At 30.1% G+C, this 14,512-nt stretch overlaps 2 protein-coding genes across 3 annotated transcripts; one reads left to right on the top strand and one right to left on the bottom strand.

The window, feature by feature from the left end:
* Positions 1 to 7,851: 7,851 nt before the first annotated feature.
* Positions 7,852 to 8,965, top strand: LOC115887808 (deoxyuridine 5'-triphosphate nucleotidohydrolase-like). The gene is made up of 2 exons (XM_030907318.1): positions 7,852 to 8,656; positions 8,720 to 8,965. The coding sequence occupies exons 1-2, from the start codon at positions 8,431 to 8,433 to the stop codon at positions 8,914 to 8,916; spliced, it is 423 nt and encodes a 140-aa protein (XP_030763178.1). The 5' UTR covers positions 7,852 to 8,430; the 3' UTR covers positions 8,917 to 8,965.
* Positions 8,966 to 9,144: 179 nt separating this feature from the next.
* LOC115887813 lies at positions 9,145 to 14,083 on the bottom strand. 2 transcript variants are annotated; one of them, XM_030907323.1, is made up of 2 exons: positions 9,947 to 14,083; positions 9,145 to 9,886 (listed from the first exon to the last, which is right to left on the bottom strand). In XM_030907323.1, the coding sequence occupies exon 1, from the start codon at positions 13,947 to 13,949 to the stop codon at positions 10,401 to 10,403; it is 3,549 nt and encodes a 1,182-aa protein (XP_030763183.1). In that variant the 5' UTR covers positions 13,950 to 14,083; the 3' UTR covers positions 9,145 to 9,886; positions 9,947 to 10,400. The 2 variants fall into 2 exon arrangements, with proteins under 2 accessions (XP_030763183.1, XP_030763182.1); XM_030907322.1 differs by having other exon boundaries at positions 9,156 to 10,247; positions 10,322 to 14,083.
* Between the last annotated feature and the right edge of the window lie 429 nt (positions 14,084 to 14,512).

Here is a 14,512-nt window from a genome sequence, read left to right as displayed (position 1 = left end):
ACTATTTCAGGTGACACTAGCTAGTTGTTGAAGATAATTAACCAATAGATCCGAGTAATATTTGAATTAGATGGAATGGGATATATTGAATAGAATGTCAGTGATGTCAGTGGCTAGGGGGCGGAGTACCCCCGGGTGAGTCTTACTATTTAACTATCAATTTTATCCAGATCAGTAAATGTTTGTTTTGTTATTTTCATGTACAATGAGAGAGTGCTTGCCAATGACCAACTAAATGGATATTTGAGGTGAATTTGCATTGTGAGACCCGGTTGAGTAAGCCCCAAAAATAAGGATTTTACAATTTGATTAAGGTTTATTACACTTAAGCCTTACCGTTTTTGACATATTTTCAATTTTGCGAAATTGCAGTATAAATTTTAAGGCTTCATTTCTCCGAGGATATCAAAGTTTTTAATACTAAATATTTACTGAAGTTTATTTATTGATCAGTTATTGTGTTGCAATAATAAAAATTATACTACCTTATACAGAGTGTCTAAAAATTTATTTTAAATAATTACTAGCTCTAAACGGCAATAACTTATTTACTTTAAACAGAACGCCCTGTATATTTTATGAGAATCAGATGCACAATTTCATTGTCTATCAAATTGTATTATACCTATTCTTTCAAGTTTTCGTAGAAAATGCATTTTCTTATAATTTAGACCTCATTTATCAATATACCCATGGAATATTGACATTTTAAATTGTTTTTAAAACAACAAATGTACAAAATGTACAGGCTAGTAATATTATCGTTTTTAGTAAAACGAGAATATTACTAGCCCATTTGTATGCAAAAAGAAAACTATTTAAATCTTTATAAAAGAGTATACCATTAATTAAATATAACACCAGTATTTCCGCCCAAATACTAATTAACTACATACTTAATTGTGTTCGTTAATAAATTATTCTAAACAAATGTGGATTTGAATCAGAAATCAATATAATAATAAGTTATGAAAATGAACGTCTCTGTTGTTATAAATAAGCATTTGTCAAAAAATTAAATTTCATTTTTAAGGTGTTACTTTTTACCACACTGTCTAATACACATACATAATTCAGTTTTTTAGTATTTGGAGGAATTATTATTAATCAACGCAAACAGTCAATTAATGTAATTTGAATACTGGAATCATATTAATTGGTCCTCTTTAACAAATATTTAAACAGTTTTTTTATTTTTTAATGAAATGAACGAACTATATCGACAATATTAGTATTTGTACTCTTTAAAAATTCGGTACATCTTTAAAAATAATCTAAAATGTCAGTATTCCATGGGTATATTCATAAATGAGTTCTAAATTACAAGAAAATGCATTTTCTACGGAAACGGTATAACACAATTTGATAGACAATTAAATTGTGCACCTGATTCTCATAAAATATACAGGGTGTTCCATTTAAGTCAAACAAGTTATAGCCGTTTAAAGCTGGTAATTATTTAAAATAAATGTTTAGACACTCTGTATAAGGTAATAAAGTTTTTATTATTGCAACACAATAACTGACCAATAAATAAACTTCAGTAAATATTTAGTATTAAAAACTTTGATACCCTCGGATAAATGAAGCCTTAAAATTTATACTGCAATTTCACAAAATTGAAAATATTTCAAAAAGGGTAAGGTTTAAGTGTAATAAACCTTAATCAAATTTACCTTTATTTTAACCGTAGAAACTAAAAATGTAATAATATATAGGGGGGCACTTAAAAAAATACAACTTTGATATTTTTTATTTATTTGGGACACTCTGTATCTTGTAAAAATATTTTTAAATTGTAGCTCTAATAGTCCTTCAACGAACCCAAAACTTACAATTTGTAAAAATCTTATCGTTTAGCTACAATACTCCGTGTCGTATGTGGTGAACAACCCTGTATATAAATCTATAAAACACCACAATAGCGTTCGTGCAGAAACCAAAATAAACATAAATAATGTTTTTAGCAAGTTGAAATTTTCGTTAGCTATGTTTTTCTATTTTTATACAGCGCTGAATTGAGCTTTATACGGACTGCTTTCAAATAAATGGAGTCATTTGTAATCATTACCAAAGATTAATAGTGCATAAGCTACTTTTTCCGAAAAATTAGACCAAATGAGTTCTCTGAAAGGTCTTTAAAATTCATATCAAGACATTATTTATTTAAGGTATAAAATTTAAAACGCCTTTCATTACAAAGTAGTATTGCACATTCCTAACGAAAGAACTATGAGGTAAAATTCATATACAAAAAGCACGCAATAAAGAGTTTTTTTTTAACTTTCGTAAAAAAGAGAAAATAATCTGAAAAGAAATCCACCAGTGTTATTTGTTGTCGATCTTGTTTATATCCAAAATAATTATATTTATTTGAATTTTCGTACCTAGTAGAAGAAAAATTATCCCTAAATAAAAATCGTTCTTGTTTGTGTTCAAAAGAGTTCTTTGTATTTTTGGAATTTCCGTTTTTATTTTTTACACCAAATTGAAGAAAGATAATTTCTAAATAATAAGCTTACCTTGGATTAGCCCGAACCTCTACATAAAATAAACTAGATGTATATTGAATAAACGATAAATATAAGCCTCATCCACCCCAGTTATTATTTAGTCTCCGGCCCAATATATCAAAAGGTATTTTTCGTCCACTTAAACTTGGAAAAAAACATAGCCTCTCGTACGATAGCGGAGATCGTCGAGTCGTTCACAAAAATACTTGAACCCAAAATCTAGAAATCTGCTCTTCTGTTTCTGTTTTGGTTCAAGGCTCGTCGAGCCCGATTACGTTTGATATTATGCAACAGAAATATGAGAACGGATTGCCTTTATTTAAAGTTTCCTGATCTATTTCCTTTCTGGCTAGTTAAACAAGAAGATTTGTGATGTTTCCAGATATTATTTTTATTTCGCTTTAGACAAGACAACCGACGTTACTATATTTCTATAAAAAACGAAACAGAAAATTTTATTTAAATTACTTTCAGCTTACGAGAAATATAGTTTCCTATGTTACATATCCTTTTTTTTACTACTACAAAGAGTCAAAAAATATTTTTTGAAAGAAAGTTAATATAAATATACAAATATATTTGATATTTGCAGAAGAAGTATGAGAAAGGATTATGTCTAATGATTATTATGTCCTTCCTGGCTAGTTATACATGAAGCTTTCTGATCTTCCAAGATATATTTATTTTGATTCACATGAGGCAACGGTCATTACTTTTTATTAAAGTATAAAAAATATTACTTAAAATATTTTGTTATACTTTGATAAAATGACAATATATTCCTCTGTCTGAAATCTCTGCAAAAAAAGGTTTAGTACAAATATAAAGTTATGATATAATAAATAATACATAAAACATATAATAAAAAGGCGGATATTGTTCTTCTAATCTTAAAAAGGATACAGTAAACCTAAAGAAAAACACAAATGTAGCTATATTTTGTTGCTCTTGAATATGTTCAAAACAGTTCTTTGTATTTTTAGCATTTTTGTTTTTATTTTTTACACCAAATAGACGAAAAATCATCCCTAAATAATGAACTTCCTCTAGATTAGCTGGAATTTCTACATATAGTAAACCAAAGGTAAATCAAATAAAAGATAAAGGTAAGCCTTGCCCTACTCAATTATTATTTATTATCCGAGCTCGACAAATTAAAAGATACTTTTCGTCCACTTAAACTTGGAAAAAACGTAGCCTCTCGTACGACAGCGTAGATCGTCGAGTCGCTCGCAAAAATACTTCAACCAAAAATCTAGAAATCTACCGAGAGTGCATTTCTGTTTTAGTTCAAGACTTGTCGAGCCCGATTATGTTAGATATCATGAGGCAGAACTATAAGAACGGATTACCTTTATTTAATCTTTCCTGATCTATTTTCTTTCTGGCTAGTTAAGTAAGAAGCTATGTGATGTTTCCAGATTTTTATTCCGCTTTACGCAAAACAACCGATACGACTTTTACAGATTTCTATAAAACACAGAAAATATTATTTAAATTACATTCAGCTGACGACAAATATAGTTTTTTATGTTACTTTTTCTTCTTTTTAATACCAAAAAGAGTCAACATCATTTTTGAAGAGAAATGTTTATATTTATTATTACTTCTAATAGCTTCTTTCCTACAAAATGAAACAATCGAAAAAAATGAATGAAAAAAATGAAACGAAGTCTGTGAGGCCCTTGCAATAAAACTGTTTCAAAAATATAAAGCGACTAATTGTAAGTTATTTATTTAATTCGTTTTTTAATTAAGTTTTAGAGTTTTATCTTAGTGTCACAAATGAGAGTACATTGTAGCCACTTAATTTATTTTGATTAAAAGAATACGTAGTTACTATAAACCACCAATTTTTTCTCTCAAAAACTATGCGAAGTGGCTGTTTTTAAAAGAGACAAAAAATTTAGTAAATTCTAGAAGAATCAATTTTCAAAAAAAAAACACAAAAAATTTATGTAGGGGTGGGGGTAGTTTTCACCGCTAGAGTAGTTTTTTGATATAGGTAAACTGTCTCTAATGAACTTTAAAAAGTAAATACGTCATAGTTCTATGTCCGAATAATGGGACACCCCGTATAATACAGTAAAATGTTATTTACAATATACTATACCTAAAGGGGCGGTCATCACGGTCTATCTGCCGAAGAGCAAGGGGAAAGACACCACCTACCTGCTGAGCCTTATCCAGGGTCAGAACTTCAATGTAAGGACATCGAGTTGGCGAGTCATCAACTCGAGGGAGGAGGGTCATGGTCAGATCCTCACAATAGGAATTGACCTCGAATCCAAGGAGGCAATAGAAAAAGAGGGACATATCCTCTATTATCGATACGGGACAACACCGGTATCAGGTATCAGGAGAGACCAAGTTAAAGAGGTGGAGAAAATTGAGACAGATACTCCAGCCTCCACCTCACGGGTTTCTCAGCCGGAGGCAAGCTCCTCGACTGTGAAGGGTGGCACGGAGGGCCAAACTCCAATCGTGAAAGGGTGTGTACCTCGGAGAAAGAACTGTTGTCAGAGGAGGATGGGAAATACCCTGTCCCCTCTACAACAGGCATATGATGGGTTATAGACTGTGTGATGACTCAAGGAAGGGGAGCATAGCTCTTCAAGATCGCAGTGATCGCACTCTTACTCATTCTACATTCTATTTACGATATGCCTTATAATTAAACTAAACTTTACTAGAATTTTAGTGCCTCACATTTGCCAATAATATAATGTAATAATAATACAAAATAAAAAATACATAGCAAATATTAAATATATTTGTTTTATTTAAAGAAATACGTGGTTTTTCTTGGCACATTTTATCAGCTTCTTTCCTACAAAATGAAACAATTAAGCAATAAAACAGAGTTTCAAAAAGATAAAGCAACTAATTGTAAGTTATTTATTTAATTCTAGAATAAAGCAATTAAGTTGAAAAAGAGCACTGCTGTAATAAAGCGCTTAAATAAAATTAGTCTCCGAGGAAATTCACACACTGAGACACATACACACACTCAAAATAGGTCAGTTAGTAATTTTAAACATAAAAGTGGTCCGCTTTTTCATGGCCTTTGCGTTGGTGCAATGCAGCCAATAAATGTAAAGATAGACGAGCATATTCTAGAAAATATTCTGCGTGATAAAGGATGTGTAGTAGAGACATGTTAAATGTAACTTAATTTTATTTATTAGACATGTTCACTTCTCATAAAAGTTAAATCTTAAAACTTTATGGTTCTCTTTTTATTTCACTATACAGGGTGCTACAAATTCGGGGTACGAGCAATGGTGTCTCAGAAACCGTAATAGTTACGAAGATGGTTAAATTGGTGAAATGTTGCGCCTTGGGATGTTCACCAAGATGCCATCAAAAAAGTTTTAAAAATTTCAAGGATTGCTTAGTTTCTTGAAAAAAAAAGATTTTTTTAAAAATCAGTCAATTTTATTTTTCCTGTCGTTCTTCTTCTTCTTACAGTGCCATACTCTATATAGAGCGTCGGCTACCTCTCGCATGTACTTGTGATGTGTGTCATCAGTGTTTCACAAGTACACGGGACCTACAGTTTATTGCCGAATCCGAACGGCATATTTGAGAGGCTGTACAAGGCAAATATACTCAAGGTGGTTTGCCATTGCCTTCGAGACATTGCGCAAAAATACACCAATAAAATTTTGCAGTACATAAATAAATATATTCTGAAGAATAATTTTGTAAAAATAAAAACAATCAGGCGCTCAACGAGATAAATTTAATAACACTTTTGGGAAAATTTGGGCAAAAATTTTTTCTTAAATCAATTTAAAACCGACCTGAAAGTCGAGAAATTAAAAAATAAACAGTGAAATCCACAAAATCAAATAAATTGCATATATTTTCAAACACGAAAAGATAAATCCACCTGTGTTTATTTTTGTTTTTTGATATTTTATAGAAGAGTGGGCATACTCATCTACGCTTTGTTTTTTGATCCTTGGCTGTTACGTCACACATTATCATTCTATTGTTCGTGTTTGTAATGAAAAAAATTATGAAAATTAATATAACGTCGGAAAAGATGACGTAACTGCCAAGGATCGAAACAAACTGTATTTTCGACTTTATGTTGCCTTTATGTTGTTTATGTAGGTGAGGTGTATTAAAATTAAAAAAAAAACATAATGCTCCATAAAAAGGTAAAATGTTTGCTATTTTACATTATAAAAAATAAATCTTTATTTTTAACTGAGGATAAAAGAGACTAATCAATAATTTTGTAATTAGAGTAATAATTCTTATGTTAATGATGACAGAAAAGCGAGAACAGTGTCTAGAAAGTCTGTATTATAATATCTTTCATGTACATTATAATTTTCTTTGTTTAAAAGACGCAATAACGACACGTTTATATCAATAACGACATGTTTTTTGCTAATATCTCAAAATGGATTCGTTTTGTTTGATCGCTTCTCAATTATTAAAATAAAGGTAGATACTTACAGAAGCTAATCAATGTTTATATTAGGTTGGCAGTCATAGATTTGAATTTAAAGACTTTCCATCAAACTGAATGAAAACCTCGTATATAGCTTTTAATAGACGTGTTTTTCTTTCTTAAACGGCCCGGAAAGTGACCATTAAAGAATCTTTTTTTCTGCAGTTCTCTTAACAGATTTTTCGGTACATTAACTAAAATCGTTTATCCACTGTATTAATTATATATCTATATTTTAATTATTATTCATAATTAATTTAAATACCGAAAATAGTCGTCAACTCAAAAGCAGTTGAGAAGACGAACTAAGGAATGCCGAGATCTCCCGAGAACACCGTGTATATTTTCGCGGGACCTCCTACTTAACGCTTTCGCCACAGCTTAAGTAAAAACCAGCTCGGACAGTGTAGCGTGCCGCTTTGATCTTTTTACGCTCGGATTTGCGATTCGAAAGAGGGGGAATACTAGAGCGGCGAGCTCTCTCGCCTAAACCAGTAGCCGCGTAAGCGCCAGTCAGCCCAGAGATGTATTCAAAAAAATTTTACACGTGACGTAAAAAATTATTCGACTGGTGCTAGAACATAATTTAGATACACGTTTTTTAAATTGTTGACTTTAAATAAATATGCATTCTAGTAGTAATACAATGGTGCTGCTATGACACTTTGACAGCGGTGCTCCTATGACACCTTATGGATTCAAAAAAGATGTTAAAGATGGCGGCCATTTCCAAGATGTTAAAGATGGTGGCCATTTCCTGACCCATCCCGATTCAGATTGGTTTGGTTTGGTTTGGGCCAGTGTTGCCAAATTTATATTTTTTCTATTTTTTAATATTTTTGTTTTGCCCCAGGGTATTTTTTTTGGGGGAGGCCTGTGCCAAAAAAAAGTGTAAACAATGGGCCTGCGCAATGCAGCCTAACCAATTCCACCAAAAAATAATTTTTTTAATATTTTTGTGTTTTGCCCCCAGGGTATTTTTTTGGGGGGGAAGGCCTGTTCCAAAAAAAAGTCTAAACAATGGGCCTGCGCCCAATTCCACCAAAAAATATACATAAAGAATAATAAAAAAGTAAACATATTATTATAACAATATTATTTGCGCACCCCGTATATCGAATATAATCTTACGCAAGGCCCAGCCCAGCCGTTAAAAGTCACAGTTCATTCAATTTCTGCGTCTCGAATGATAATTAAAAAGGGAACGGCTACCGTTACTACCGTTTGCATAAGTAATTGGCGAATGCATGATCTTACGCAACGCGCCCGCCCAGCCAACCACTTCAAGGTGTGGCAATATGTTGCCTTTCTTAGCGAGCGACAGGTAGTAAGTACGATCTTTTAGTTACTTACTTGTATTAATCGTGATAATAGGTCGTCATCGTTGTCGTAGTCGTCGTCGTCGTCGTTGTCGTCGTCGTCATCATCGTAGTCGTTAGATTTAATGCGATGTCTGTTTTAAAGTTTAAAAAGGTGTCATCGGATGCGTTCGTTCCGGTCAGAGCAACCCCATTATCAGCGGGATTGGATTTATTCAGTCCTCTCGATTGTACAATCGCCCCACAATCAAAATTATTGATAAATACGGGACTGCAAGTGGAAATTCCTGGAGGATCTTTTTTGAAGATTGAAGCTCGGTCAAGTTTGGCTTTGGACTATTCCATTCTTTGTGGAGGTAAATTTTGCCACTAATAAAATATTCATTATTAATTTTTTTTTTGTTTTCTCTTCATTCCAGCTGGTGTTATTGATGAAGACTATCGGGGCGAAGTTAAAATTTTATTATTTAATATTAGTAATAAAAAGTTTGAAATTAAACGGGGGGACCGAATAGCACAGATGATTTGCCATAAAATTGAGTATCCCTCGCTGATTGAATGTACCGATATGTCAATAGAAACTGTTCGAGGCACAAAGGGTTTTGGATCATCATAAAAAAAATGTTTTTAATGTATGTAATATTTTCAAATTATATGAAAAATAAACATTCAACGAAAATAATTCAATGTTTTATTTCTTTTTTTAAAAAAAAAATCTACCCAAACAATATCTATAGTCTGATATAAATATTTTTTTCATATTTTTTTGGAGTGTAAAATTTAAATTTGGTCCATTATTTAAAATTAGTTATTTTTCTACCTAAAACAATATCTATAGCATGCTTTAAGTAATATTCTCTTACATAGTTTTTAGTGTAAAATTTTTTATTTGGACTTTTATTTAAAAGTGTTTATTATTTATTTTAACTTAAATATTTTTAAGGAACTTTTTTATTATTTTTCCTTCATCAACAGTAGTATATTTGGTGACAAATTTTTACAAAGCTAATAAAAGAAAAGAAAATTAATATTAATAAAGCGAATAACAAGGTTAAAAGCGAGTCTTAACTTGTCTTTGATGGATATATGTAATTTCACTTTTTATGGGATAACGGTAAAGCTCTGTTACCTTGCTGAATGTCAAGGATAATGCTCAATTAGTATGCAATGGCGTGTAAGAGAATAATAATTTTCTGTTCAGGTTATTCAAGATTGTATTTATAAGAAAACAACATATTTTTGTAATACACATTTATTGAACATATGTTTTTATAATTATTAATATTTTAAAACCTAATTTCTTGGTTTATATTGACCAGCGTTGTACCTACGCCAATGTTTTCTTTCATTTCTTGAAAGGAACGGCGGCGGTGGATCGTATTCAAATCCCGGCTCTAATTGATTGGTCTTCAATGCCTCGTTGAATTTGCTATTATAATTTTCTTTTCTCTTTTTGCATTTTAACATATGATTAAAAATGCGCGACTTCAACACCTGGTGACTTTGGTTGTATGGACAAAGTGCATATTCCCCAAATATAATTGGTCGAGGCATTGAGGTACTGGAAGAGGAAGGGAAACACCGATCTGAAAGAAAAAATATTATTAGTTATTTTTAAAAATAATTATTTTCATATTTAGTAATACCTAATTTCTTGGTTTATATTGACCAGCGTTGTACCTACGCCAATTTTTTCTTTCATTTTTTGAAAGGAACGGCGGCGGTGGATCGTATTCAAATCCCGGTTCTATTTGATTGGCCTTCAATGCCTCGTTGAAGTCGCTATTGTAATTTTCTTTTCTCTTTTTGCATTTTAACATGTGATTAAAAGGCGCGACTTCAACACCTGGTGACTTTGGTTGTATGGACAAAGTCCATATTCCCCAAATATAATTGGTCGAGGCATTGAGGTACTTGAGGATGAGGAAGGGCTGTTACTGGCTTCATCTATCAAAAATAAAAAAAAAAAAAAATTTTTGTTATGAAAATGTTTAAATAAAAATTTAATAATATAGACTTACATTTATAGTATTAGTTAAATGAATCATAGTGGGGGGGTTTAAGGTAATTAAAATTATTGAAGATTATATATAATTATTATTAATTTATTGTTTCAGTTTTATGATATCCCCATGGTAATGTGTCGGTATAAATATAATTAATCATTCTTTTATCGTCACAAGGACTCAAGGCAATTTTTTTCTGTGTAACACTATAGACATGATGTTTCTCAGATTTTATTAAATTTTGACTTGTTTCCAAAATAGTCTTATTAAATAAACATTGAAAGTAATCATCAAAAGTAATTTTCTTTAGAGCTGAACTTTTTATTCCTTTTACTTTTTTAGTAATATTTAAATCACTCTCCTTATTATTTTCCATACTTTCCATTTTGTTTAAAGATTTTTGTTGCGAATTGTTCATGTAAAGTTTAAAAGTATACATTTTCGATCTCAGACCAATAAATTCATGCATTATTTTACCATTGTTTTCATCTTTCATTAATCCTAAAACTTTATTATTTCTTAAAGGAATATTGTAAACGTTATCGGGATCATAATTTGATGTATCAAATTTATGAATATCATTCTTTATATGTGTGTATATATCGTCATCAAAAATGTGGTAAATTAGAGAATCTGTGTCAGTATACAATAATTTGAGGCTTTGAAAATTTTTTTTTTGCATATAATTATAATGAAATTCGTAAAGAAATGTCTTTGATAAATCTAGAACAGTGAAACCGACATATATAGGCTTATTAAATAATACATTTAATCTGTCCATTTCAATAATAACCATATCGTTATCGAAAATTGTACAACTGTTAAAATTTGGTCTAGATATGTAATCACGTGCCCCATACCGTCCCGCCCACCTAGTAACCAACTTAATATCTTTGTATTTTCTAACATTCTCCATTGTTTTACCAAAAACCGCATTGTTCATGAGTTTATAAAAATTTTTTTCAAAATCGTTTTTACTTTGTTTCCTAAGCTCAGTATTTAGGTCTATGTATTTTTTCATCCAACAAGATTGTTTAAATTCTAGAATTCTATGAATTTTTTCAATTTTTAAACCCAAACTGAAAGCTTGTTTTAAATTTCTATAATGAATAATATACCTTTTTTTATCTAAAAGCGTAGCAAGTAATTTTGGTATTTTTAATTGTGAAGTTGGTGGTACTAAATGTTCGGGACAGAGTGGTAAATCTTTATGTTTATCATGTAAATTTTTAGGATAGCTAATATCAACTTCTATCACGTAGCCAATTTCGTTATCATCAGGAACATTAAGTATATCAATTGAGTATATGTCCTCAACCCATTTAAAATTACTGCTTGGTAATGGTAAACTCATACTAGTTCCATATAAATTATTTACATCGAAATACATTAAATATGATGAAGGTTCATTTTCATTATACCCCTCTTTACCCATGTAAATATTATTTGCTTTCCCATAACGATTGGAGCATTGTGATAGTCCACCACGGATACCTCTTTCAAAAAACAAAATCATATCAATGTCTACTAATAATTGTAGCTCAATTTTTGAAATTTTCAGCATCGAGTCAAAAGCTAGGCCCGGTGAAGAAAAATAATGTAAGCTATCTAATTGATATGTATGCATACAGGACTCTCTAAAATTTTCAAAAATGTCACATAAAAGCAATACATCGGTTTTAAGATACAGTTCGGCATATTGCTGTAAATTTTGTATCTGAAATTCATACCAAACATTTTTAGCATGATCATATTCACTTTCGCTAATATGACAATTTGTTAGAGTACTGTAAAATGCCTCTTTTGGTGGTAATTTCGTTTCACTTAATTTTTCCCAACAATCTAGATATTCGTATGGAAATATTCCCTTTCTTTGTAGTAATTCAAATTCAGTTTCACTCTTACAATGTTTTTTAATTATATTTTTTTGATTTTTGTTTAAATAAGATGCTAACTTATCTAAACTGCTAGCCATAAAACGAAATGAATCTAGAAAACGAAAGGAAATTTTTGTGTTATCAATATACTTAGTAAATGAAATATATTTTTCCTTATTTACAGGAAGAAGTGAAATTGATCCAGGAATTTCAGTACTAAGGGCTCTAATTAAAAAATGGCTATCATACCCAGATAGAAAGTGGAATACTACGGGAATTACATGCTGATCTGTATAGTTTAGGTTACAAGTGGAATGACAACATCCACGATAGTTGCCAGTCAAATGACAATGATCTTTAACTTTTCTATCGGTCGGTAAAAATTCTGCTAAACATATATAACAGGTTTTCTCGTTATTAAAACTGTATTTTTGTTCCTCGGTAAGTTTTTTCATTGGAACGGGATTTGATAATATGTTGTTAACTTTTAAAGCAATTTCATGTAGTTGTTTAATAAACCATGAAATACAGTCTTTGCCAGTGTACAATTCAAATTTAGATAGCGAATCGTCATAAGAACATTTTAAATAATAAGCAATAGTAAATGGGATGTGCTTTTGATACTTAATACTTTTACTAGAACTATTTAAATCTGTATTTTTCTCCAATATGCATTCTAAATCTCCATAAATAGCAAATGGAACTTTTTCTTTATTTTTAAAATTTTTAAATTTTAAAATGCTATTCGCCTCAGAAGGTACAGAAATTTTTGTTTTATTAATATTTCTACAATCGACCATATGTCGTTTTAAATACATTTCTGAAGAAAAACTATTTAAACATCGATTACAAAACCATTTTTTATGGCTTTTATAACCAACTTGTCTATTTAGCAATCTAGATAAATTAGTAATTAAAACAAAATGATAACATTGATTTAGTTGAATATTTTTTACTATTTCACTATTATCTCCGTCCATTAAATCGGTCTCTTTTACCACATCATCATTTAGTTGATATTTTGAAAGCATTAGTAAATTGATGCATGTAGAAAAATTATATTTGCTTAGGGCTATTGGTACAACATCTTTTTTTTCAATTGTGAAAACATTAATTGATAAATTATTCATTTTTTCAAATTTACAAATATCTTTTAAACTAATTGGAAAGTATATTCCCTCATATTTTAAAATTTGACTTGGATGAGGGTAAGATGAGACACGTTGAGGATGTTTATTCAAAGGTGCTGGATATAAATAGGCTAATATTGCGTATAAGAAACAATACTGATCATTATTGTGAATGTTTAAAACGCTTTTCGTATTTTTTATAAAACTAGGCATTTCAACATAGGTTGAAATACCCACATTGATAGGACAGAAATTATTAATGTTTACCTTCAATTGTATTATTTCATAAAGCGCCCACCCTGAATCTCGTTCCTGAAACTCTTCCAATTTAGATAAAATTTTATTTTCAACGTATTCCTTGTACCAATCTTTTAATTTAGTTTGTTGATCAATGACAGAATTTTTTGTTGAAAAGTGTTTAATATCAGTTTCACCATTCTGTATTTTAATAAAATTCGCATAAAATATAACATTTACTTTTAGAATACAATCAATTAATTCTTTTTTTATTTTAATGGAGAAGCTTCGGAAGGCCTTTTTAAAAAATATTTTAGGATCTTTTACTTTATAATTGACAATAGTTCCTGTTTTTATACGATTATTAAAACAAGATTCAACATCTTTCCAACACAACATCTGCTTTTTAGATTTAGAGCAATTTCGAAATTTAATGTTATACTTTGACTTGAGGACTTCATAAAAACATTTTAGAATAGATAAATTAGATTCTACTTTATTGTAGCTTTTAATGTTGATTTTTTCACATTTTAAATATTTTCTAGTTAATGAAATTATATTTTTAAAATATTTTATCCATTTCAAAAAATCTTCTTTTATTTTAATTAACTTACCCACTTGATCTATTCTTTTAACAATCTCTTCACTTAAGTGTTCAAAAGACTGTTTGCTGCTGCTGCTGCAGTTGTTGTTGTTCTGAGACATTATTTTGATTGTAACGTTTTAAATTAAAAGTTGATTAAAACTGAACATTACTTACCTAGATTTTCATATAAATACTTTTATTCTGTGTCTAAGAGGGGATATTTTCCGATAGGTATATCCTGTTTCTCACGCCCTTGCTCATATTGAAATAAAATGCAATTATAATTTTAAATCGGTATATTTAATTCAGTTTTATTATACATTGCCTTCAAAGAGAGACAAAACAGTTATTTTAAAAAAATCTTTGCGATTCTTGA

The sequence above is a fragment of the Sitophilus oryzae genome, unplaced genomic scaffold (assembly GCF_002938485.1).
Source record: "Sitophilus oryzae breed Bouriz unplaced genomic scaffold, Soryzae_2.0 scaffold_637_pilon_pilon, whole genome shotgun sequence".
Classification (NCBI taxonomy): domain Eukaryota; kingdom Metazoa; phylum Arthropoda; class Insecta; order Coleoptera; family Curculionidae; genus Sitophilus; species Sitophilus oryzae.
This window is presented reverse-complemented; position numbering and strand designations above follow the sequence as displayed.